The sequence below is a fragment of the Brassica rapa genome, chromosome A10 (genome assembly GCF_000309985.2).
Source record: "Brassica rapa cultivar Chiifu-401-42 chromosome A10, CAAS_Brap_v3.01, whole genome shotgun sequence".
Taxonomy (NCBI): Eukaryota; Viridiplantae; Streptophyta; class Magnoliopsida; order Brassicales; family Brassicaceae; genus Brassica; species Brassica rapa.
Genome location: NC_024804.2, coordinates 16,296,496 through 16,321,940, shown reverse-complemented (window position 1 = coordinate 16,321,940; position 25,445 = coordinate 16,296,496). Strand labels below are relative to the sequence as shown.

The following is a 25,445-nucleotide window of genomic DNA, read 5'->3' as shown; positions in this document are numbered from 1 at the left end:
TTAATACAGTTTAAAAACTATAGGGCCTCTTTATTAAATAGTTCAAACTATAGGGGTCAAATTGAAAAGTTGGTTAAGTTTAAATTTACGGAATCACCCTTTGCCCTGAAACTCATTTCAGTCTTCTTCAACGAACCCGCTTGATCGGAGAAAACAGCTCAGAAAGGTCCGTCGTCGTCGTCAATGGGGAGCTATGTGGAGCAAGCTCGTGAGAATCACGTCAAGAAGAAGGTCGAAGAAGGTATAATTAGCAATGTCTTCTTCTTCTTCTTCTTCCTTCCTGCTATGTTACTAAACCCTAAACCCCTAAATGGGATAACGATAACGCTTTAAGCCTTTCTTTATCATCAGAGAACTAGATTCTTCTCGATCTCTCAAACCCATGTCGCTGATCCTCGAAAGTTAGGGACTTTGGGACTAAAAGTATCTTTTATCAATTGAATTAACATTGGTTTCTTGAATTGCTGCTTCTATGTTAATTGAGCTTGGAGATTTGTTTTGAAGTTTAATGGTGATGTGTTAATGTGTTAAGAGGGAGGAATGAAATGTTTGTTTGTTTGGTTGGTTGATTGTGTACTACTTTGTTTGATAGCGCTGCGTAGCAAGATGAAGGCAAAGGCATTAAACGAATGTGATCAGTACGTTTCCAAGTATGCTGAATGCGCCACGGGAAGAACCTTCTCTGTTGTGTGGACATGTCGTAAGCAAGCTAAAGAGCTCAACACTTGCCTCCACCAATTGTGAGTTTCACCTCTCAATGAGTCATCTTGTTTTCTCTGTTACCATTGCTAGTAATATGTTAGCTAGTATAAACTTATGTTACCATTGCTAGTAATCTGTTAGCTAAGTATAAACTTATGAAAGGGGGTGATTGTATTCATGTTTGGAGTTGGTAAGGGAGATGGAATAGTTATGAATTTGTTTTTGTTGATTCTGTAGCACCAATGACAAAGTGTTGGAGGAAATGAAGAGAGAGTACATGATTCAAGAAGAGGGCAAAGTCTCAGCATCCACCGCATAATTGATTTGAGCCGGACCAGTATAAAGTGGTCGCTTTGTTTCTTGTTGATTATGGACCAAAAAGATCCTCCTTGTAATGGATGCTTTTTTTATAAAAACTGAGTATTGACTCTAGCCTTTCTACAATAAGCGTTTACTCACTATAAGAAAAGTAAAAGATTTTGTTTGTAATTCCATTTAAACTCAGTTTGCAAAATCAACAAGCTCGACGATGTCAAAGATGTTTGTCATAACCAAAGCACATGTTTAACACAACTTTCACGATTGAAACAAAGAAGAAAAGAAGACAAAATCTTGAGATTGTTACAACGGCGAAAGCAAGTAAGATAAGCAAAGGGCTTCAAGCAGTAGGCTTCCTCATATTTCTTCCAGCACGAATCACTTCGTCCACCAAAAGCAACTGCGATGCAATCACTGGCCTGCAACACACACAAGTACATATTAAAATGGCTTCTACCAAAACCCACAACTTTATTAAAAAAGATTGGCTGGTTGCTTCCAAACATTACCCTGAGTTGATAAGTTGGCGTTTCACTGAGTAGTTGTCGAAGATACCAGCGAGCTGTGGATCGATTGGTTCACCATCCTGAAGGTTCAATCCCACTACGTTTCCTTTGTCGTGCTCGCTCTGCATAAGGGCATCATAGTGAGCAATTAAATCTTTGTTCTTTCCGCAATTGATTTCGGTTTGCTGAAGATGATAAGAGATGAATGCATACCGTAAGAGAAATGATCACGTCTTGAGTGTCAAGACCTGCGTTTTCGGCAAGCGTCTTAGGCACCACGAGAAGGGCATTAGCAAAAGCTTCAACGCCAAGTTGGGGACGCTGCAACGTTGATGATAGTATTAGTGATCTTGAATACTTAAGAAAACACTAGAGTACGTGTAATGATATTTAGCTACCCCTTGAACGGTTTTCTTGACTTCATTGAGTAAGTGCTGTCTTGCTGCCACTTCAAAAGCTCCTGCTCCCTATATAAAGATGCAACCGTGCATAAACATAACGCAAATATATATATACAATAGGTCTAGTTGCTTAATTTACAACGGTTTCAATCAGGAATTAAGAGTCTCTTTGACATTGCTGAGAAACAGAGAGCAAAAAACTTCAAAAGATTAGTAAGGTACTTACTAACACAACACATTCGTCTTCTATGGTGTTCTTGACCGATCTTAGACCATCACGAACCGCATCCTTAATTTGAGCAATGGTGTGGTCATTAGGCCCTAGTAAACCAATAAATCATGAACGGCCACCAAAGTGCAACATGAGAATAAATGAACCATCAAAAAAAGTAACGAAAAGATAGAAGTTGGCCTATTACCTTTTATGAGAATGGTACATGAATATGGATTCTTAACTTGCTCCACGAAGGTATACTTTTCCTCCCCAAGAACGTGCTCATAGACAAGTCCAGCCCATCCAAGCGACTCAGGGGTTAAGTCGTCAACAGAATTCACAGCTTCTCCACCACAGGCCAAAACTAAACGTTCCATGTTCCTCCTCTTTGCTCTTCTAAGGGCAATAATCTGGAGACATGAGGAAAGATGATTAGATTCAGCAACCTCTCAACAAGAGAAATTAGGTCCGAAGGAAGCAACAATTTCAGTGGAAGGCCCAGAACTAAAAAACAGTTCTGCCAATAGTCTCCAGGGATTATTATATATCAAAGACCATACTTTTTCTAAGTACCGATCTAAAACAGTTTCAACTGATTGTAACTATTAGTGTGGTACAAAGAAGTTAGTTATATAGCTTACCCCTTCTCTAGCCAGAAGATCCAGTGATGGTGGGTCAATACCCTTTTGGTTTATGATAACAAAGTTGTTATCATTACCAGCACACACCTGCACAAGAAAAAAAAACATTATTAATGTTTAGAATTTCAAAATACGGTTCAGATAAATGGTTTCAGTCCCACCTTTTTCTTGAGATCAATAATTTTCTGAACTCTTTCATCAACAGATCGCCTCTCGGCAGTAACCATGGCTTCCCTCTGCTCCGCATTAGAGTAGAAAAACCCTGCATTAATTTCGCTGATAGATAAACAGAAATATCAGTCTGCATCACCAGCAACATCTAGGCTCTTATTTCTCTTCAGAGAATTGACCAAAGAATTATATTACACACCTCTTCTCATACTCCAGCGACACATTGCAAGTTAGGATGTGGCAATTCTCCGCACGTCGTTTCATATCAGGGTGCCTTGAACCATGATCTAGAACAAGCCCCTCAACCTATACCAGGAAGGAATCAATGTGATACTTGCAAGTATTTTAAGATTTCAAAACTATGAAAACTTCGAGAGAACAATGTTATGGTAAACCACACTTGGCAAAGACATACCAATCGTGTGTCAACATCGAATTTGTGGCGCATGTGCATTATCTCCACCATAAACAGATCAATACCTTCCTCAGGCTTCCGGATGCAGAGAACCTGTTATGTACGGAAAGTAGATGATTATAAAACAAGATCGTACACCAATATTAGCACATAGATCATCCGTGTGAAAAAGAAAACAAAAAGTACTAATAAGATTTAGTAAGAGGTCGATTAACTCACTGAATTAACGACAATGTCAGTCAGTTGGTCAGCCAAGCCTTCGTACAGCTACACAAGCCACAATAGTAAACCGAGGTTAGGGGGTGGAAAGAAGTACCAATCAAAAACGAGAAAGAGATAAATACAAAAATCAAGAATACCTTTGTTCGAAGTGTCGTTCTTGCGACCATTTTTAGGATCTCTTTATCAGGCTCATCACCCATAACCACAGGGGTCTTGAAGTTCTCAAGGAATTGAAGCGTAGCTCTCTTGGCAATCTCAAAACCATCAACTAAGACACGTGGATGCATTCCTGATACATGTATACACCTTCGTTAGGATTCAGGACTATTTCTCACTGCAAAAGTTTAAAAAACTTTATACTGACACCATTTGTAATTCTTACGGATTCAGTTTCAAACAAAACATAGCAAAACAAAGTCGCTGAAGATCACTTATTGGTACACATTCATACGCCAAACTCAACAAATAAACTGAGAAAACAAAAAGAGTCAGAACCCAAAAGCAAGAACTTAAAACAAGAGTAGAAAGCCGTATAACTAATGAACTAATTATACAAACTAGGTAAGTAGTTTCAGCTAACATAGCGACTCACTCACCTTCATCAATGCATCGTTCGGACTGCTTCATGAGCTCACCAATGAAGATAACAGTGGAAGTAGTACCATCACCACTAATGTCATCCTGCGCAACAGCTGTCCTCGCAATCATAATAGCCGTCGGATTCTGAATTTGCTGCAACAATCAAGAAGTAAGCATGTAAGCATACTTTTACCTAATCAAAATCAATCAAATCACATGAACCATAGCACATTCAGTTCCTACTACTACAAGACGCAAGTCACAGACTTGTGAGCACCCTTCACTACTAAACACACAATCCAGACTCACCATCTCCTTCAGTAGAGTGTTCCCGTCCTTGGTAAGCTTGATGTCTCCCGATCCACCAACAAGCCTACATTGATTAAAACAAACAAATCGGAGAGTAAACAAACAAACAACTAACTACATCTGGAAAGTGAAGAGAATATACATCTTGATGGTTCCCTTAGGACCGAGATTTGATTTGAGTACATCTTGCAAGCCCTTGGCGGCGTTGATTGTCATATGAAGCGCCGCCGTTTTGTTGAGCACCTCGGCGTTAGGGTTCAGAACTCGTACAGACATTTTCGAGGACTTTAACGTTCGTGCGGGATCAGAGTAGGAAGAGAGGAGCTGGAGAGTGAGAGCTTGAGCTTGCGAGAGAGAGAGAGAGAGAGAGAGAGAGAGAGAGAGAGATTTTATTAGGGCAAAAAGAAGTGGGGAAAGAGAGACTCTAACTCGCTGAGAGACTCCCATTTGACTAAATTACACTTTTACCCACAATATAATACTTATTACACTTTTAGCCTTATTTTCATTGAATCTTTGCAAATAGATTAATTTCAGAATTCACCCCCCCCCCAAAATAACTTACAATTTTATTAGTACTAATCATTTGAAACTAATTTTTGTTTAAACTTACATAAATTTCAATCTAACATTAGTTTTTACTGTCGAACACGTATTAGTAAAACAGTGTCATTCTATTAAAATTCATTAAAAAAAATATGATAAATATTTTGCGGTATTTAATCATAAATATGAGATAGTTTAAAACAGTACAAACTGAACAACCAAAACCATGTTTTAATTTTTTTGTCTAAAAATTAGTTCTATACATTAAAAAATTAGTTTGTCGAATACAAGCGTCCTAAACAAAAAAAGATTATGGATGCTTATTGGTTCAGTGGTTTGACTAAAAGTTTATTACTGAATCTCATAGAATAAGATGAGAAGAGATTGGAATGTAACTGATAATTTGCCATTTTGGCCAAGGTATCTACTACCATATTTCCTTATCTTTTCGAGATTGAATTGGCATTTTTTGTATGGATCATAGGATCATATTATTGAAAGTGATTTATGGTTAGGATTACAAAAACACAAGATATATATATATGAGTATCATGCATCCTAAACATTTTAGTGCACATCCAACTCATGGTTTAAGCTTTATAACCTAATGCAATTTCCAACAACAGATGCAACATATTTGATGCAACACAGTTGATACAGCGTGCTTGGTGCGGCAGCAACTCCAAATTCAAAACATATCAAGAGAACTCTATATTGTAACACTCTTTTCCGTGAATTATTGTGGTGTTTGCATATGTTGGACTCGCTCCTCCAAGCAAAATATGTATAATATGACCGATCGAATAGAAACAAAATAAAAGACAGGTTGTGGATATAGACGTCACGAAATTAACTTACTGATATGGATACCAACTTGTTTGTTCTTTTTGACATTCCATATGAACAAGCCCCGTTAAAAAAGTGAGAAAAGAAGAAAAAGACAAGAATAAAAATCATCTTCTTTAGTGCATTTGGAAGTCCAGGACCATACATTAACTAAGTCAACTACTCTCCTCTTTTTGAGTCGATTTAACTGTTTTCGTGTGAATTACACACAACCTTAAGCTTTGTGGAAGAGATACTTCCCATCTTAATAACCTATCTTCCATTTACAAATTAACCAAAAATAAAATTTATACAATACCTATGTATCTGTAGGTATTAAAAGAGAGTTTTTTTTTGGGTAAGCAAGAATGAAAGGTAGTTAGCATATTAATCTCTTCGTATAAGTATATAACTGGCATATTAAGTACAACTAGAGCTTGATCCGCGCATCCGCGCAGGTGTTAGTTTTTTGATAAATGAATATTTATTTGTATAAGTGATAATATATATTTTAAAATTTACCCGTTTAATTTTTTTTTAATATGACATTTATAAACACAATAATTTTATAGTTTATATTGAGTAGTTTTATTTTATCATGTAAACCCTTAATTATATAATCCATTTATTTAGAATACGACCTGTAAAATCACACAAATGTATTTTTATTTTTTATGGATCAAAATTTTATGATTATATATAATAAAATTATTGTATAAACTGTTTTTATGGATCAAAATTTTATGATTATGTATAATGAAATTGTTGTATACTATTTATTATGTATATGTGGAATTAGTAAAATAATTACCGTATAATGTATGTAATTACGAAATGTATATATGGAATTAATTATTTTCAAATACACATATGTATAATAAAAAGGAAAAGACAAAAAATATTAAAAGTTAGGTTTATTAATTATTGTTGCCATGATTTTTTAGTTAGAATTTGATTTTGGAAATACATTAATTGAAGAGAAAAGACAAAAATCCTAAAAGATAGATTAATTAATAACTTCAGTGGCATGCCATTGTAAATATAGTGGAAAACTAAAGGATAATCTAATTTTGTACTCCTATTTTAATAGATTAGATATTTCACAACTTAAATGGATTCATTAATATGTGTAAACTTTATACCTAAAAGTTTAGATAACCAGAACTGGTTTAGTTTGACCTAAAATTTAACCCTTGTTTGTTTTATCCAATAAAAAGTTTTTAGTTGTATGGGTCTCTGTCATGGAGACAAATTTACCAAAGTCAACCATAAGAAAAATAATAGTGCAAGAAAACAAAAGGTAGATACTAGACGACAAAATATATCTTAAGCTCTCAATATCATTAACAGCAAAGAAGGAGCACTGGGTACATGATAGTGAAATACAAGCCATTACAACATAAACCAAAAGCTTATATAACTATATATCAAAACAACATAATACAACAGGAGGAATCAGACTAGTTTATAGTTTATACTAATCACATCCATTGAAAACACTAGAAAAGCAACTCTTAATTACTTTAATGTCTTGATTGATTTACTTAAAGGTTCCTAAATGCTTTAGCGAAAGATTATGGATGAATGAAGTTGCGGAGACGACACATCATGTCGTGGATTCGATCACGTGACACCGAAGATTTGTCGAGAATATGAAAAGCGTGACCAACTCCTCCATGAATGATACCTTCAACTCTCTTTCCATGGCTTCTCATCATTTTACACATCTCCATGTTCCTATCTTTTAGTATATCAAACTCAGCCATAAACACCATCGTCGTCGGTAACCTCGCCGATGAACTTATCGGAGGGTTGCACCAAGGATGGTCTCTACTGACGCCTCGCGGCAGAGCGAGACGCCAGTACGTGTCCGAAGCTGAGAGAGTCAACGCTGATGACTTGGAGTGTTGTTGTTTCTCCGAGAACGTTCTTGCTTCGCCGCCGAAGAAAGGGTGGATTAGTATAACGCCTTTGAGGTTTGAAGTGTTTGTGATTTTGAGGGCGACTTGATAAGCTACGTTGGCTCCGGCGCTATCTCCGGCCAAGAAAACGTTCGAGAGATCACACTTATTCACCCAAGAATATCCTCCGTTAGATCCTTGCTTCATCAACCACGAGACAACGTTAATTCCGTCGTCGTACGCCGCCGGGAGACGGTGTTCAGGGGCCAAACGGTAGTTTACCGAAACGATGACGCAACGGGCTTTAACGGCGAGGTCGGTCAAGAAGTCGTGGTAGCAGCTCCAAGCGGCGGAGCCAACGCAGAAGCCGCCTCCGTGGAAGTAAACAAGGAGAGGGAGAGTAACGGAGGGCGAGAAGGCTGCGGCGTCGGGGATGTAGACACGTGCCCACGTGTCGTTGGATAGTTTGATGTCAAAGGCTGTAACCTTGGCAGATGGATGAACGGTGGCTGAGACGGTGGGGACTATGGGAGGTCTCTCGACGCAACCGTCGTTGAAAACTTTGATGAGTCCTTCGATTTCTTCAACGATGGGACCGTGACGGTGGTTGTGAGATCCACCACGGCGGTTGTCGGATGATTGGTGGTTGTGAGTGAAGGAGAGAGCTGCCATTAGTTCTTTTTTTACTTTGGAAGTGTAGTATTGCTGGTAGGGTTTTAGTTGCGTGAGATGCAATGAGATGAGATTCATTCAAGCTCTTTATATAGAGGATAGTTTATATAAATGCTGTAATTTTGTAAAAATGATGGTTTTTTTTTAAGTATTGCATCTTTTTTTTTGTCACAAAAAAAGTATTGCATCTATATAGTAAATTATGGAGATGAAAATAATAGATCCTTGATGTAGTTCACGTGGGTGAATCTTCACCGGCCACTCCAAAGCCGTCCATATTATATTATGGCTCTTCCTTCTTCTTCCTTTTTTTTTAATCAACCACGAATCATAGTTAGAAGATTTTGTTTAGGAATATTAAATATATTACAACTAGGATAAGACGCGCAGGGTGAATTTTTATGATAAATATTTAAAACATATAGTATTGATAAATAATGTCACGTCACTCGGTTTATTTACAGCTTCGGTATAAGTTTGGTTGGGTTTATTTTGGTATAAGAGAATCTTAACTATGCTCAACCCAAAATAGTTTGATTTGGTTCAGTTTTACTTAGGTTTGATTTGTGTTCAATTTTGTTTTAGTTTGGTTTGGTTTGTGTTTAGTGCGGTTTAATTTAGTTTTGTTTGTGTTTGTTTATTTCAGTCGACTAGTTTTCTTTTTGTAGTTTTGTTCTACTTCAGTTACAAAAATATAATTTATAAAAACATAAACAAATCATCATTTGACATTAAATCATTATTTTCTTCACATTTAATTTTAAAGCTAAAGATAATTTTATATTACTATATTCAAACCTAATATAATTAACTATAATAAGTAGATTTCTGATTTTGATGTTAATCTATGAAATTCTTTTTTTTTTAAATTGTGTTTATTTTATTCATTTAAAAGTAAAATGTATAATTTTTTTAATCGTTTAAGTTTTTTTTTTGACTATCGATTAGAAACTTTTAAAAAACTAACTTGCAGTCTCTTGGCCAGTATAAGGAGCCAACCAACTTGGTGCAAAGCAGTTGACGAAAGAGGATCCAAATACGCATGATCTTCCATTTTTATCAATGATTAAATTTATTAAATTTTAATATTATTATCATGTTTAACTAATATAAGTAAAAACACTTCAGCTTCGGCTTGGTTCATAAAATGAACCAAAATAAACCAATTTGATTGATAAAATCTTAATCAAATAGTCTAGACATATACTTTAGTTTTTAATTTGTTTGAATTGGTTGGGTCAGTTTGGTTTGGGTCGGTTCATTTTTTTTGTCCATACTATTAACTAATGTTCTGAATAATACAATTGAATAAAAAATGATCAATTGTATAGTAGCTTAATAACATTTATTATAAGATTTGGTATATATATTAACAAAGATGCGCAAATTAAATTTTGGAGAAACTACTACAAAAAGGGTCAATCGATGCATGCATGCAATACATGAACTTTTCATTATAATAAAAACTTCTCAATTATAGCAATCAATCAAAACAATCAAAAAACTTTTTATTATACAAATCTATACTTACAGTATAACAATCATTCAACAATATTTTATGGAATAATGTATACAACTGACGAAAGCTCATTTATGTCAACACAATATGGAATATATGTGAATTATTCAAAATTTTAAAATTCCAACTATGAATGATCCATATAAAAGTATTTTTCACGTATAGAAAATATCATTTGGCAAAAAAAATATATTTGATGTGAAACTATATACATAGTAACAAATTGTTTGAATCACACACTTCTAGATTTAAGTAATAAGCACTATTTACATCTTTCGTATTAAAAATATTATATATGTACATCTGTATAATTTAAGAAAGTTTCACTTACGAAAGATATTCTTAAATGTAATGGTTGCACGTATAGAAATAGCAAGGATTAATATTTTATGTTACAACTATACATTAACAAATCGCATCTTTTATTTCCTATACAATCAACTTCTATTAGATTTAAGTCTTAAACTATATAGACTTCAACCGTATGAGAACCAGACGATTCATAATCCACCCCAAACCATAAATTACTGGTAAGGTTCCATATTGAACCGATCGATCCACAATTATGTATACGATACACTATGGTATTCATGATTATGTAGCAATACACACTATGGTATTCATGATAATGTATTAAGTATAATATATTACGTGTTAAAAAAATTCTTGAATGGTTGAGTATAAAATGATAATTAGTATACATGTACATGTACATGATATTTTCCATCAAAGACAATTAGATTATTTTTTTCCAAAGCTTTATAACTTGTACGTAATGGCTCCAAAAAAATTTGATACAGTTTTTACAAACGAATACATTTGGACTTGAATTATTATATGTTAATATATAGTTACGCTTACATGTAGTATGCACACCATCCATTAATTAAAGCGCATGGTATAAATAATACGGTTATAGGTCCATCGAATTGTATTTCTCGTTAGGGATGTATAGTTTTAGATTATGATTTGCCAAAACTCTCTAAAATTCAGCCACGTCAGCAATAAGAGAGCTTAAACAACTGCCACATAGGATGAGGTCTCTTTTTAATTAATACAAACTTAAGGTTATAACTATTTAAAAGATTCTCAATTAATATATAGGGGATATTACTCGAGAGATATAAAAAACATACAAATTTATTTAGGTCCGTATAGTAGTTATAAAACCAAGTGATCCGATCTATCATAAACTTGTTAGAGCATCTGCATCAGTGAATCCGGGTTCACAAAATATGTTTTTATTATTATTATTTTTGTTTGATTTTTGTTTTAAAAAAAAAGTTTAATTAATCGGATCAATCGCGGGCCGCCACGTGCTGTGGGGTCCGCGCTACAGTGAAGATCCAGGTTCAATGCAGTGAACCCCATAGAAGGAGTTCACAAAGTATTTTTTTATTATTTTTTTTTCTATTTGATTTTTGTTTAAAAATAAAAAGAAAAATTAATTAATCGGACCAATCGCAGATCGCCACGTACCTGGGGTCTGCGCTACAGTGAAGATCCGGGTTCAGTGCAGTGAACTTCCAAGAGACAGGTTTACTTCTTTTGTTTATTTTAATATATTTTTTTTGAAAACTATGTAAACTTTCCATGGAATTCACTGATGCAGATGTTCTTAGTTTAGTTAGTTATAACAACCTATTTTGTAAAATAAGAAGGGATCATATGAAAAGTAAAATATATTTTGTATGGTAGCAAAACAATATATATAAATATTAGAATATGATGAGTTATGACCAGGACTTAAAAAGCCTGAAACAAGTTCACGATTGAATACAATATCATAATCAATGTGTGAAAAGAATAACATTACACAAAGAAACTATACCAAATTCACGTGGAAAATTTTCATATTAAACGGAATATTGCGCTAAATAAAAACAAATTATGCTTACATGAAAACATTGAAGAGCTATATCCTAAAAGAATAATCAACATTATTGCCAGTCGTGGTATTATGAATAGTTAAATGACTGTAAGTTGAGTTTCAGTTGATTTGATACCAAACAATTCGTGTTGTTACATCACTTCTTATTTGTATCATTACAAAGTGGAACTCAGACTGTTGTTGTCCTTTTCGAAAAATGCCAATTCTTATGTATTTATCTACATAATTATCCAATAACGATAGACTAGTGGGTATAAAACAGAAAATATATCATTCTCATAAGTGTAATCTTCTTTCATTTGTGAAAATAGGTTTTCTTATTAGAATCTCCATTTTAAGTGTTTAGGGCAAATAAATCGCTTTTAACTATTTTGGAGATGAATAGTTCGTTATTCCGGCTCATCTTTCATATATTAACTAGAAAATAAAACATATGTTATATTATATCATATAACTAGTAATTTATATGCATGCATAATAATCAATAACAGTGTGAAAGTCTTTTTTTCTTTATTTTTCATAGAGGACTAAACAGAAGTAGAGAAGTCAAAAGAACATCAAGTCGGCAAAGATTCCATGGGCAAGTACAATTCACAAATCTTCTAAAATTCTTATGATATATTCCTCCCCTCGAATATTCTATTACATTTTTTGTAATTGTTTTTAGTTTTTTCCATTGGTAAAATGTTATCGTAGCAGATTTTAACATTAAACTTGCAAGTTACAAGTTACGACGGCATGAATTCCCATGATTTTTTCTAATAATTAAGTATTAATTCACACGTACATAACTCGACTGTAATTTGAGTGTTGGTTAATAGCTTTGATCATGCTTTCGCCGAGTAGCGAGAAGCAGCATTACAAACCGTGTGAGAAATCTGTTGGAGAAAGTTACTTTTGCCTAAGTTTTATCTTTGTAAATATTCTTAGCTTTCCTTATATTCTCTTTGAACGCACCAAATGAGATTTTTCGATATCAAAGAATATTTACTTCTCGTATTCTTCCTCCCATCGTTAGCTTCGTAGAAAGAGCCTTTCCCAAAAATATGGTCTCACTGGAAAAATATAAATTCAGAAAGTGCTTTGTTTAGCCAAAAGGTAGACTAATTACAGCCCCCCTCCCGAAAAAGATAATTATTCAATGGTACTGTTTTTAGATGGAGATAATAAACAACTAAACAATTATTTATTCCTTTTTTGTTTCCTTAGTCAGTACAAGGTCATATGAAAGCTGCAAATAATCACACTAAATTATAGTGTTTTTGGAAATGATTTTTTTTTTGGTAAGGGAAGGTAGTATACACATCAATCAATCACCCCAACTGTGTGTAACCAGAGCAAAAGAAACTACGTTGCAAAAAAGACTACGTTGCAAAAGAAGACATTTAGAGCAACTCCAATGGTGTTACCCACCATTGGAATCCTTAGATATATTATAATAATTTTTCTTTTTTTTTCAATAGTTAAGAACTCTTAACATAATTATAGGTCCAATGGTATTATCTAATATGGAATCCTTAGAATTTTTTTTTTCTTAATCTTAGAAATTTAAAAATTTAAAATTTAAAATTGAAAATGTATTTGACTCAAACCGATACAGACCTTAGAGAGGAGGGATGAAATGAGATAATCCGGTCCAGTACGGAGCTCAACTTTGGGCGCTGAAACGGAGCTTACCACGAGTCTCCTCCTGCTCCGAGAATTGGCTTTATACGGAATTGAGTATTGGAGTGAAAGGCTTGTGCGCTTCGAGGAACGGATCTGAATCCTGGGCTCGGAGAATGACGACGCTATTGTAAAGAAAGAAGCAGTCGTAGCCATTGTTGCTCTAGAAAGAGAGAGAGAGTGAAGCAGATAATGTGGAAGAGACAAGGTGGAGATGAAGAACACGTACACTTTCAGCTGACCAATCAAAGTGTGCCAGCACAATAAGGATTTCCGTATTTTAATCCTTAATTAAGGATCATCCTTAACTTTATCCTCCTTTTTTAATATTTCTTTAATCAAAAAGCATTAAGGATTGTTCCTAAGGATTGCCTGATTTATAGCGTTGTACATGCTCTTAGTTCTCGATAGAAAATAGATGTAACCACTACAAGCCAAGAAAGAAACTCATAGTGAGAGATAGTTTGGTTTAGACTAAACCGTTTAGTGGTGTTATTCTCGTCGAGACTCGTGCTTGTAACCGAGAAGATGGTTAGCAGCCACTTGTACGTTCTTGTTGCAAGCGAAGTACGCCACCGCCGCATCACCTCTTTCAAATCCCAATGCTTCCAGCTGTTTTAAAGCAAAAACACACGTATTATGATTATAGTAACGAATCCAAATGAAGTTGAATTTTCTAAGAAACCAAGAGTAAAAAACACATAGAGCAGACCCGTTCGATTAATTCATAATCCTCAGGGGTGGCGACTTCAACTTTGGTTTCTTTAGACTCTCCTACTTGGTTGCCACTGAATCACACAACAACAAACAATCCACAAGAACTTAAACTCAAAAGAAAGCTCAGTTCATTTTTACTACCAACATTAATTATGGTAAATTTTGTACCCATCTCCTCCTCCGTTGTTTGGTTCATTGGTTTGGTCTGCTTGGAGCTCCTTAGGAGGCTGCACAACTTGGGTTTCTTCAGAATCTCCCACTTGGTTGCCACTGAATCACACAACAACAAGAAAGATCAGTTAATTTCTATATCATTTTACTACTAACATTATGGCTTTTAACTTTTAAGTTCCGTACCCATCTCCTCCGTTGTTTGGTTCCTGAGGCTGCTCCAATAATAAGCGTAAGAAGTCTGCTTTGTTGTCTTGAATCAACTGAAAGAATGGCGGATTTTGTTCCTTTAGCATCAGTAAAAAATCCTGCAACAAGATCCAACAAAACCAAATAAAAAACTTTGCATAATAAATCATTTGCATTCCCTTTTTCTTTTGTTGCATTTTTGGCTTTTACCATTAGGAGACTAGGGTCTGACTGCACCAGAGGTCGTAGATGCTCAAACTAGTTGTCACAACGTACAAAAAAAAAACTAGTTAGATCTCCACCAATTTAATCATCTCTATCTCCTTTGATCTTTCAAGTAAGACGAAGAACTGGAAACAGCTCAATACCTCTGGAGTGTGGCGCAAGGAATCAAGTGACCATTCTAGGTCTGCTTCTGCAGGTTCTTGAGTTTGCTCCTGTGTGCCCTTTTCATTACATTTTATTCTCAGTCTTCAGGTTATACATACCCTTTTGCTTCAACAAATTTAGTGTATTTACCTCCGTTGTGTAATGATCTTCACTCTTCACCGGGATCCCCTTTTTTAAGAAAAACTTGTCAGTCTTCAAACTCCACATTACCTTACAATATATGGGCACATGGTTCTGAAGAAGAACTCACAAAGTAAATATATTCCAAAGCTTTATTAAGGTCATCATATGCCAAACAGAGTGCATAGGCAACCGCTTCACGGCTCCAGGCTCCACGGACCATCTCAAGAATCTGCTGAATGTTACTCTCTGAAATACTTTCATAGTTCCCATTTGATGCAGCATCCCAAGCAGGTTCAGTAGGAGTTACAGGAGTCTCAGTTTCAGTTGAAGAAGGATGCGCTGCATGAACCTAAATCAAATCTCGAGTTATTATCATTCATTAAACACAAGGTAGACATAGTTGAGAAACATAACAGTCTGCATTCACTTCAGAATCAAAAGATGCAAAAGGTACAAGAATCTTTTGGTTAGATGATAACAATAGTACCAACTCACCAGAGCAGTAAGGCTAGCAGGTGCAGTGGACGTTCCAGTAGATGCAGGTTTTTTCTACATTTATAAGTCCGACCATGCACAAGATCAATAAGCTAAACTCTAGACCATATAAACTTTCGTTACCATTTTACCAAACCGAAGCACACACCTTTATAACGCCAATAACGCTTTTCTCGGAAACGTTGTTAGCTGCTAGTGTTGTTTCATCTTTAAGCACTTTCCCTTTGTGAATAAGCACTTGTTCTGCAGCAGGATATGCAGTAACTCCCATCACGGTCTCTATGTTCTTCTTCACATCACCAACCTGATCACACACATATATATTTTGTATCTAAACCGTCAGTCACTCAGCTACTTAACTTTGCCAAGAAACGAAACCCTACAAGCAGCTTTGCGTATCAGAGTTCACATTGACGAAAGAGCACGTGATTCAAGACTAACTTGTCAACCAAGAAAGAGTGATCAATATTATACCGTAATGAACAAGAAATCGTATATGAATCTCAACTGTGCAAAGGAACGGTTTGAGCAAAGATACTTGAGAATCTACGTACCGAATCCTCGGGACTGACTTGGATCTCGAAGCGAGCACCCTTCAGATTTTTGACAAATATCTTCATCTTCTCGTTCACCGAGGAGCCGAAGAAGATTCAAGTTCGAGAAAAACGGCGAGACTCTGTTTCGCTGAATCGCCGTCGGCAACAAAGTTCCGAGCTGAGAAGAAGAAGCGGGTAAGTAGGAGAGTGACGACGAGAAAGGAGAAGGAGAAAACTTATACGCGCGCATTCACTACGTTACCTCCTTCGCATGGTTTATATAGCCTGTCCCTGATAATTATTTCTCTATCCATCCAATACGAGCTTGACACGTGCTAATCTGGTGACTATGTTTCTTTTCCCGCTTCTCTTTTAGTTTTAGGTTTTAAAATGTAGTTATTTGGCTTATCATTCCATTCTATCTATTTAAGGTTGTTTATCATTATTTGATTAGAAGCAGTACATAATCATCTGAAAGTATATAATTTTCTATAGATGTGGTGCTCTAATTCCATCTTTACTTTAAAAAAAAACAAAACAAATCATTTAGACGTGTATCTGTAATCATCTGGAAAAGTATTCCAAGTTAACTTTCACAACAACAAAAGAAAAAGAATCACAGTATTCCAACTGTGTAACCAGAGCAAAAGAAACCACGTTACAGAACAATGACATTTGCTTATCGATAGAAAAAAAAAAGTATGCAACCACTAGGTCCACTACGAGCCAAGAAAGAAACTCATGGTTTAGTGGTGTCATTCTCGTCGAGGCTCGTGCTTGTGCTTGTAACCGAGAAGATGGTTTGCAGCCACTTGGAGGTTCCTATTGCAAGCGAAGTACGCCACCGCCGCATCACCTCTCTCAAATCCCAATGCTTCTAGCTGTTTTTAAAGCAAAAACACACGTATTATGAATATAGTTATAACGAATCCAAATGAAGTTGAATTTTCTAAGAAACCAAGAGTAGAACACATAGACCAGACCCGTTCGATCAATTCGTAATCCTCAGGGGTGACGACTTCAACTTCGGTTTCTTTAGACTCTCCTACTTGGTTGCCACTGAATCACACAACAACAAACAATCCACAAGAACTTAAACCCAAAAGAAAGCTCAGTTCATTTTTACTACCAACATTAATTAATTATGGTAAATTTTGTACCCATCTCCTCCATTCTTTGGTTCGTTGGTCTCGACTGCTGGGTGTTCACGAGGCTGCTCCATTTCGGTGCCGCTGAAAATCCACAAAAATTACTTAACGAAGAGCTCTAGTTCAATTTAGGATCTCAGTCTCTGAATCATAAACTAAGAACAATGTTTACCCTGTTCCTCCTTCACGTAGTAAGCGTAAGATGTCTGCTTTGTTGTCTCGAATAAACTGAAAAAATAGCGGATTGTCTTCATGTACCATCTCCACAAAATCCTGCAGCAAGCAAATATTCAACAAAACCAAATAAAAAACTTGAGAAGCACAATATATTCATTTGCATTTTCTTTTTTTCTATGTTGCATTTTTGGTTTTACCTTAACGATACTAGGGTGTGATCGCGCCAAAGCTCGTAGATACTCGCGATCGTACTAGTTGTCACAACGTACCCAAAAAAAAATAGTTAGATCTCCACAAATTTAATCTCTCTCTCTCTATTTTGTTCTTTCAAGTAAGAAGTACAGGCTCAATACCTCTTGAGTGTAACGCGCGAAATCAAGTGACTGTTCTAGGTCGGCTGCTGAAGGACGTTCATCAGGTTCTTGATGAGTTTCACCCTTTTCATTACATTTTTATTCTCAGTCTTCAGATTTACACATACCCCTCTTGCTTCAATAAAATTTAGTGTATTACCTCCGTTATGAAAAGATCTTCAATCTGCACCAGGAGCTCCTTTAAAAGAAACAAACTTATCAGTCTTAAGACTACTTATTCCCTTACTATAAATGGGCACAGGGTTCTGAAGAAAACTCACAAAGTAAAGATATTCTAAAGATTCAACAAAACCAAATAAAATACTAGAGATTGGCATTATTTTTATCTTTTGTTGCATTTTGGTTTTACCTCTAAGAGACTAGGGTCTGACTGCACCCGAGGTCGTACATTCTCGAACTAGTTGTCACAACGTACAAAAAAAAACTAGTTAGGTAGATCTCCATCAATTTAATCTCAATCTCCTTTGATCTTTCAAGTAAGAAGAACTAGAAACGGGTTCAGGTTCATGAGTTTGATCATTTATGCCCTTTTCATTACAGTTTTTCTCAGTCGTCAGTGTACAAATATACCCTATTGCTTAAACAAAATTTAGTGTATTACCTCTGTTATAGAAGGATATTCACTGTCCACCGGCAACCCCTTTTTTTAAGGAAAAAAAAAATTATGATCAGTCTTCAAACGATATATTTTACCTTACTATGGGCAAAGGGTTCTGAAGAGAACTCACAAAGTAAATATATTCCACAGCTTTATCAATGTCATTATATGCCAAATAGAGTGCATCCTCAACCAGGTCACGCTCCCACTCTCCTCCGGACATCTCAAGAATCCACTGAATGTTATTCTCTGAAATACTTTCATACTTCACATTTGATGCAGCAGCATCTCAAGTTACTATCACTCACTAAACAAAAGATATAAAGGTACAAGAATAATTAATGAAAGCAATGATACCAACTCACCAGAGGTTTAAGGCTAGCAGATGCAGGTTTTCTCTACATTAATAAGCCCCGACCATGCACGCACAGATCAATAAGCTTATATAAACTCCAGACCATAAAATTTAATTTACCATTTACCAAACCCTTAGCACATACCTTCATAACGCCAATAGTGCTTTTCTCGGAAACGTTGTTAGCCTCTACTGTTGTCTCATCTTTCAGCACTTTCCCCTTGTGAATAAGCCTTTGTTCTGCAGCAGGATACGCATTAACTCCCAGCACCGTCTCTATGTTCTTCTTCACATCAGCAACCTGATAACGCTCACATATATATTTTTTGTATATAACCATCAGCTAAATCAGCTACTTCACGAAAACGGAACAATATCAATACAGAGGAGACGCATGGATCTAAGAAACGAAACCCTACAAGCATCTTTGCGTATCACTTTCAGAGTTCATATTGACGAAAGAGAACATGATTCAAAGACTCTAGAGTATTACTCTCTATAGAAACCACCAAAAGTAACTAACTTGCCGATCAAGAAAGAGTGATCAATATTCTACCGTAGTGAACAAGAAATAGAACGAAAGATATGAAACTCAACTGTGAATTTACGTACCGAATCCTCGGGTTTGACTTGGATCTCGAACCGAGCTCCCTTCAGAGTTTTGACGAATATCTTCATCTTCTCTTTCACCGGAGAAAGAAAAGACTTCAGTTCGAGAAAACCGGCGAGATACTGTTTCGATGAATCGCCGTCGGTAACAAACTTCCGAGCTGAGAACTGAGAAGAAGCAGGTATGTATGTGAGTGACGACGAGAAGGGAGAAGAAAACGACTGAACCTATACGCGCGCTTTCACTACGTTACCTCCTCTGAGATAATTATTTCTCTAATCATCCAAGTGACACGTGTTAATCTGGTGACCTACGTAAATAATAAATCGAGGGTGTGTATATCTTTCAATGTTTTTCTTTTCCCTCTTCACGTTTCAGTTTTAGGTTTAAAAACGTAGTATCTTATCATGCAATTCCATCTATTTTAGGCAGTTTATCATTATAACAAGCAAGTATATACAATCATCTGAACGTATATAGTTCATCTTTATTTAAACAAAAATGGAAAACAAATCACTTACGCCTGTTATTTGTGATGATCTGGAAAAATATTCCAAGTTTACTTTTGCAACATCAAAATAAAAAATCACTTAGATCTCACTAAATTGTTTCTCAAGGCATTCAATCTCTGCTTCAACACGGGTTTTCGCTTCTGTATCTTTTGCCGTTTCAACTTCGGTTTCCTCAGACTCTCCTCCCACTTGGTTGTCACTGAATCACACAACAACAAAGAATCCACAAGAAAGCGCAGTTAATTTCTGCATTATTTTACTACTAACACTACTTATGGTAAATTTTTGTACCCATCTCCGTTGTTTGGTTTGTTGGTTTGGTCTGCTTGAGGCTGCTCAACTTCGGTTTCTTCAGACTTTCCCACTTGGTTTCCACTGAATCACACAACAACAAAGAATCCACAAGAAAATCTCAGTTAATTTCTATATCATTTTACTACTAACATTATGATAATTAAGTTCAGTACCTTTCTCCTCCGTTGTTTGGTTCGTTGCTTTGAAAGTGTAAGACGTCGTCGTCTTGGTGTTCCTGAGGCTGGTCCAGTACTAAGCGTAAGAAGTCTGCTTTGTTGTCTAGAATAAACTGAACCAATTGCGGATTGTGTTCCTCTATCACTTCCAGAATTTCCTGCAGCAAGCAAAGATTCAACAAAAGCCAAAACAAAAACTTGAGCATAGTAAATCATTTGCATTTTTTGGTTTTACCTCTAGGAGACTAGGGTCTGATTGCACCAGAGGTCGTACATACTCAAACTAGTTGTCACAACGTACAAAATAACTAGTTAGATCTCCACCAATTTAATCATCTCTATCGCCTTTTATCTTTCAAGTAAGAGGAAATGGAAATAATAGCTGACTACCTCTGGAGTGTTGCGCAAGGCATCAAGTGACCATTCTTGGATTGCATCTTGAGAAGCTTCAGGTTCTTGAGTATGCTCCTGTGTACCCTTTTCATTATACTTATTTTCAGTATTCAGATTATACATACCCTCTTGCTTCAATAAAATTTAGAGTATTACCTCCGTTTTGTGAGGATCTTCACTCTGCTCCGGCAACCCCTTTAAAAATATATAACTTATGATCAGTCTTACAACTACACATTCCCTTACTTTGGGCACACAACGTTTAGGGTTATGAAGAACTCACAAAGTAAAGATATTCCACAGCTTTATCAAGGTCATTAGATGCAAAGTAGAGTGCATAGGCAACCGCTTCACGGCTCCAGGTTCCACTGACCATCTCAAGAATCTGCTGAATGCCACTCTCTGAAATACTCTCATAGGTCATATTTGATGCAGTTGAAGAAGGATGCGCTGCTTGAACCTAAATCAATCTCAAGTTATTACCACTCAGTAAAAACAAAGTAGACATAGCTGAGAAACATAACAGACTGCATTCTCTTCAGAATCACAAGACGTCACGTAAGGTACAAGAATCTTAGGTTAAATGATAACAATGATAATTACCAACTCACCTGAGGTTTAAGGCTAGCAGATGAGGTAGACGTTACGGTAGATGCATGTTTTCTCTACAATATAAGCCCCAACCATGCACATATCAATAAGCTAAACTCTAGACCATAAACTTTCATTACCCTTTACCAAACCCTAAGCACACCTTCATAACGGCAATAATGCTTTTCTCGGAAACTTCGTTAGCCTCCATCGTTGTTTCATCTTCAAGCACTTTCCCTTTATGAATAAGCATTTGTTCTGCAGCAGTAACTCCCATCACGGTTTCTATGTTCTTCTTCACATCAGCAACCTAATCACACACATGTATAACCCATCAGTTAATCAGCTACTTAACGAAAACAGAACAATACAGAGGAGACTCATGGATCTAAGAAACGAAACCCTACAAGCAGCTTTGCGTATTAGAGTTCACATTGACGAAAGATCACATCATTCAAAGCTCTAGAGTATAACTCTTTATAGAAACCAACTAAAGTTATTACTTGCCAATCAAGAAACCGTGGTCAATCTTCTACCGTAACCAACAAGGAATCGAACGAACTACCTCCTGGCTACTACCCTAGATATGAAACTCAACTTTGCCAAGAAACGATTTGAGCAAAGATCCTTGAGAATCGACGTACCGAATCCTCGAGGTTGACTTGGATCTCGAAGCGATCCCCCTTCAGCGTTTTGACAAATATCTTCATTGATTCCAGTTCGAGAAAACCGACGAGACTCTGGTTCGATGAATCGCCGTCGGTAACAAACTTCCGAGCTGAGGAGAAGAAGCGGGTAAGTAGGAGAGTGACGACGAGAAAGAAGAAGAAGGAGAAAAGGACTCAACTTATAAGCTCGCCTTCACTACGTTACGTTACCTCCTTCAGATTGTTTATAGTCTGCCTCTGATAATTATTTCTGTAACCATCCAATACGAGCTTCACACGTGCTAATCTGGTGACGTATGTATCAGTCAATGTTTTCTTTTCCCGCTTCCCTTTTGGTTTTAGGTTTAAAATGTAGTTATTTTGGCTTATCATGCAATTTTATCTATTTAAGGTTGTTTTTCATTTATTAGAAGTAGGCCTAATTAGAAGCATTACATAATCATCTGAAAGTATATAAACGCCACCGCTCCAATATCTTAAATGGAGTTCTAAACAGAACAAAAATAGTATTTTAGTAATCTAATTAATTTTTAGTGTTTAAAAAGAATTAAATGGTTTATAAGTGAACTGAAAAGTGTTTTTGTGGTTTCTACAGTATTTCAAAGTGTCTCTTTTGAAAACTTTCGGCGGTCTCTCTCCTAATTTTTACATTTTTTCTTTTCTTTTTGTTAGCTAATTAGATACAAGAACATTTTCAATGAAGGTTTTTATTGGAATTTTCAGAAAAATGTACTCCCTCTATATGCTGTTCTAACTTTTTGTTTTGTATACAAAAAAATGATGTTTTAAGCGAAATGTAGTATATACACGTCAATCATCCCAACTGTGTAACCAGAGCAAAAGAAACCACGTTACAGAACAAGACATTTGGTTCTCGATAGAAAAAGATATGCAACCACTACGAGCCAAGAAAGAAACTCATGGTTTAGTGGTGTTATTCTTGAGACTCGTGCTTGTGACCGAGAAGATTGTTCGCAGCCTCTTGTACGTTCTTGTTGCAGGCGAAGTACGCCACCTCTGCATCACCTCTCTCAAATCCCAGTGCTTCCAGCTGTTTTGAAAAGCAAAACACACGTTTTATGGAATATAGTAACGAGCCAATGAAGTTGAAGTTTCTAAATAAAGCAAGAGAAGATAACGCATAGACAGACCTGTTCGATCAATTCATTATCCTCAGCGTTGGCGACTTCAGCTTTGGTTTCCTCAGACTCTCCCACCACTTGGTTGCCACTGAATCACACAGCAACAAAGAATCCACAAGAACTTATAAACCAAAAGAAAGCTCAGTTCATTTTACTACCAACATTAATTATGGTAAATTTTGTACCCATCTACTCCGTTGTTTGGTTTGTTGGTTTGGTCTGCTTGGAGTTCCTCAACTTTGGTTTCCTCAGACTCTCCTCCCACTTGGTTGTCACTGAATCACACAACAACAACAAAGAACCCACAAGAACTTAAACCAAAAGAAAGCTCAGTCCATTTTACTACCAACATTAATTATGGTAATTCAATTTTGTACCCATCTCCTCCATTGTTTGGTTCGTTGGTCTGGACTGCTTGGTGTTCATGAGCCTGCTCCATTTCGTTGCCACTGAAAATAGACAAAAATATTACTTAACCAAGAGCTCTAGTTCAATATAGGATCCGAGTCTCTGAATCATAAACTAAGACAATGTTTTACCATGCTCCTCCTTGAACTTCAAGTAGTGAGCGTAAGAAGAGAGCTTTGTTGTCTTGAATCAACACAAAAATTGGCGGATCTTGCTCCTCTAGCATCTCTACAAAGTCCTGCAGCAAGATTCAACAAAAAAGAAAACTTGAGCATAATTATCATTAATTTTCATTCCGTTTTTTTCTTTGTTGCATTTTTGGTTTTTTACCTTTACGATACCAGGGTCTGATCGCGCCAAAGCTCGTAGATACTCTTGCTAGTAGTCACAAAGTACCAAGTTAGATCTCCACAAATTTAATCTCTATCTCCTTTGATCTTTCAAGTAAGACGGAACATGAAACAACAGCTCAATACCTCTGGACTGCCGTTGAGGTAATCAAAAAACCGTAGCTCGTCTTCTTCTGTAGGATTTTCATATTCTTGAGTTTGATCCTGTGCGCCCTTTTCATTACATTTTATTTTCTCAGTCTTCCGAATTTACACATATCCTCTCGGTTCAACAAGATTTAGTTTATTTACCTCAGCTATGTAATGATCTTCAATCTGCCTCGGGAGCTCCTTTAAAAAAGTATAACTTATAATCAGTCTTAAAACTAGACATTCTCTTAACTATGGGCACACAACGTTTAGGTTTTTTTAAAGAAAACTCACAAAGTAAAGATATTCCAAGGCTTTATTAACGTCATCATCTGCCAAACAGAGTGCAGAGGTAACCATGTAACGATCCCAGCCTTCTCCGACCATCCCAAGAATCTTCTGAATGCTACTCTCTGAAACTCTTTCACTGGCCACATATGATGCACCAGCCGAGGCACCTTCAGTAGGAGTCTCAGTTGAGGTAGACGTTGCGGTAGATGCAGCTTTTCTCTGCATTTATAAGCCCACCCGAGCACATAACTAACAAGCTAAACTCTAGAAAACATTAACTTTCGTTACCCTAATCACACACCTTTATAACGCCAATAATGCTTTTCTCGGAAACGTTGTTAGCCTCCATTGTTGTTTCATCTTTAAGCACTTTCCCTTTGTGAATAAGCATTTGTTCTTCAGCAGTAACTCCCATCACCGTCTCTATGTTCTTCTTCACATCAACAACCTGATCACATATATATATTTTTTTGTACATAACCAATAGTTAATCATCTACATAACGAGCAACTTAGCGTATCAGAGTTCACATTGACAAACGAGCAAATGTCAAGTTATTAATCGTGCCCGATCAAGAAATAGCGATCAATCTTCTACCGTAATGAACAAGGTATCGAACGAACTACCTTCTACCTAGATGTGAAACTCAACGTACCGAATCCTCGAGGTTGACTTCGATCTCGAAGCGATCCCCCTTCAGCGTTTTGACAAAGATCTTCATCTTCTCTTTCACCGAAGAGCAGAAAGAAAGATTCAAGTTTGATTGCTCCGGCGAGATTCTGTTTCGATGAATCGCCGTCTGTAACTAACTTCCGAGCTGAGAAAGAAGCAGAGGTATGCAGGTGAGTGACGACGAGAAAGGAGAAGCAAACGACTCAACTTGTACGCTCTGGTTCATTATATCACCTAAGTGGTTTATATATAGTCTCCCTCTGCTCATCGTTTCGTCTAGTTTGACACGTGTTATCTGGTGACTGGTTAACATGTTACTGACGTTTTTCTTTTTCTTTATTTAGCCTACGTAAAATTTTCTCTTTTTCCTCTTTTCCTTTGGTATTTATTTTCTACGCGACTTTTTTTCTTTATTTACTATTTTGCCTACGTAAAATGT

General features: G+C 36.2%; 7 protein-coding genes across 9 annotated transcripts; 1 reads left to right on the top strand and 6 right to left on the bottom strand.

The window, feature by feature from the left end:
- The first annotated feature begins 8 nt into the window (after window positions 1–8).
- LOC103846360 (COX assembly mitochondrial protein 2) lies at window positions 9–1,191 on the top strand. Its single transcript, XM_009123271.3, has 3 exons — window positions 9–241; window positions 593–740; window positions 940–1,191. Exons 1-3 carry the CDS (start codon window positions 184–186, stop codon window positions 1,019–1,021), a joined length of 288 nt encoding a protein of 95 aa, XP_009121519.1. The 5' UTR covers window positions 9–183; the 3' UTR covers window positions 1,022–1,191.
- On the bottom strand, window positions 1,178–4,902 carry LOC103846361 (T-complex protein 1 subunit zeta 2). Its single transcript, XM_009123272.3, has 15 exons — window positions 4,621–4,902; window positions 4,479–4,542; window positions 4,187–4,322; window positions 3,728–3,879; window positions 3,588–3,635; window positions 3,369–3,461; window positions 3,153–3,259; window positions 2,944–3,058; window positions 2,783–2,869; window positions 2,347–2,551; window positions 2,154–2,248; window positions 1,925–1,993; window positions 1,740–1,847; window positions 1,530–1,648; window positions 1,178–1,439 (listed from the first exon to the last, which is right to left on the bottom strand). Exons 1-15 carry the CDS (start codon window positions 4,752–4,754, stop codon window positions 1,361–1,363), a joined length of 1,611 nt encoding a protein of 536 aa, XP_009121520.1. The 5' UTR covers window positions 4,755–4,902; the 3' UTR covers window positions 1,178–1,360.
- Window positions 4,903–7,169: 2,267 nt separating this feature from the next.
- On the bottom strand, window positions 7,170–13,756 carry LOC103846359 (probable carboxylesterase 17). The gene is made up of 2 exons (XM_009123270.3): window positions 13,435–13,756; window positions 7,170–8,727 (listed from the first exon to the last, which is right to left on the bottom strand). Exon 2 carries the CDS (start codon window positions 8,498–8,500, stop codon window positions 7,424–7,426), a length of 1,077 nt encoding a protein of 358 aa, XP_009121518.1. The 5' UTR covers window positions 8,501–8,727; window positions 13,435–13,756; the 3' UTR covers window positions 7,170–7,423.
- Window positions 13,002–16,512, bottom strand: LOC103846357 (ubiquitin receptor RAD23c). The gene is made up of 11 exons (XM_018655275.2): window positions 16,137–16,512; window positions 15,731–15,886; window positions 15,583–15,636; window positions 15,215–15,436; window positions 15,094–15,132; window positions 14,943–15,020; window positions 14,785–14,832; window positions 14,572–14,693; window positions 14,383–14,484; window positions 14,210–14,285; window positions 13,002–14,109 (listed from the first exon to the last, which is right to left on the bottom strand). The coding sequence occupies exons 1-11, from the start codon at window positions 16,200–16,202 to the stop codon at window positions 13,990–13,992; spliced, it is 1,083 nt and encodes a 360-aa protein (XP_018510791.1). The 5' UTR covers window positions 16,203–16,512; the 3' UTR covers window positions 13,002–13,989.
- A 228-nt stretch (window positions 16,513–16,740) lies between these two features.
- LOC103846358 (ubiquitin receptor RAD23c-like) lies at window positions 16,741–19,563 on the bottom strand. Its single transcript, XM_018655503.2, has 13 exons — window positions 19,383–19,563; window positions 18,916–19,071; window positions 18,781–18,813; window positions 18,546–18,680; window positions 18,419–18,457; window positions 18,167–18,214; window positions 17,957–17,995; window positions 17,797–17,880; window positions 17,641–17,694; window positions 17,439–17,539; window positions 17,279–17,350; window positions 17,102–17,177; window positions 16,741–16,999 (listed from the first exon to the last, which is right to left on the bottom strand). Exons 1-13 carry the CDS (start codon window positions 19,446–19,448, stop codon window positions 16,874–16,876), a joined length of 1,029 nt encoding a protein of 342 aa, XP_018511019.1. The 5' UTR covers window positions 19,449–19,563; the 3' UTR covers window positions 16,741–16,873.
- A 160-nt stretch (window positions 19,564–19,723) lies between these two features.
- Window positions 19,724–22,510, bottom strand: LOC108870184 (ubiquitin receptor RAD23c-like). 3 transcript variants are annotated; one of them, XM_033282559.1, is made up of 10 exons: window positions 21,991–22,510; window positions 21,510–21,656; window positions 21,367–21,420; window positions 21,039–21,215; window positions 20,912–20,950; window positions 20,750–20,839; window positions 20,598–20,645; window positions 20,360–20,520; window positions 20,184–20,267; window positions 19,724–20,091 (listed from the first exon to the last, which is right to left on the bottom strand). In XM_033282559.1, exons 1-10 carry the CDS (start codon window positions 22,054–22,056, stop codon window positions 19,971–19,973), a joined length of 987 nt encoding a protein of 328 aa, XP_033138450.1. In that variant the 5' UTR covers window positions 22,057–22,510; the 3' UTR covers window positions 19,724–19,970. The 3 variants fall into 3 exon arrangements, with proteins under 3 accessions (XP_033138450.1, XP_033138451.1, XP_033138452.1); XM_033282560.1 differs by having other exon boundaries at window positions 20,753–20,839; XM_033282561.1 differs by lacking the exon at window positions 20,598–20,645 and having other exon boundaries at window positions 20,753–20,839.
- A 247-nt stretch (window positions 22,511–22,757) lies between these two features.
- On the bottom strand, window positions 22,758–25,116 carry LOC103847526 (ubiquitin receptor RAD23d). The gene is made up of 11 exons (XM_009124620.3): window positions 24,990–25,116; window positions 24,636–24,782; window positions 24,338–24,553; window positions 24,206–24,244; window positions 24,041–24,127; window positions 23,895–23,942; window positions 23,696–23,802; window positions 23,534–23,605; window positions 23,342–23,431; window positions 23,166–23,244; window positions 22,758–23,065 (listed from the first exon to the last, which is right to left on the bottom strand). The coding sequence occupies exons 1-11, from the start codon at window positions 25,053–25,055 to the stop codon at window positions 22,949–22,951; spliced, it is 1,068 nt and encodes a 355-aa protein (XP_009122868.1). The 5' UTR covers window positions 25,056–25,116; the 3' UTR covers window positions 22,758–22,948.
- Between the last annotated feature and the right edge of the window lie 329 nt (window positions 25,117–25,445).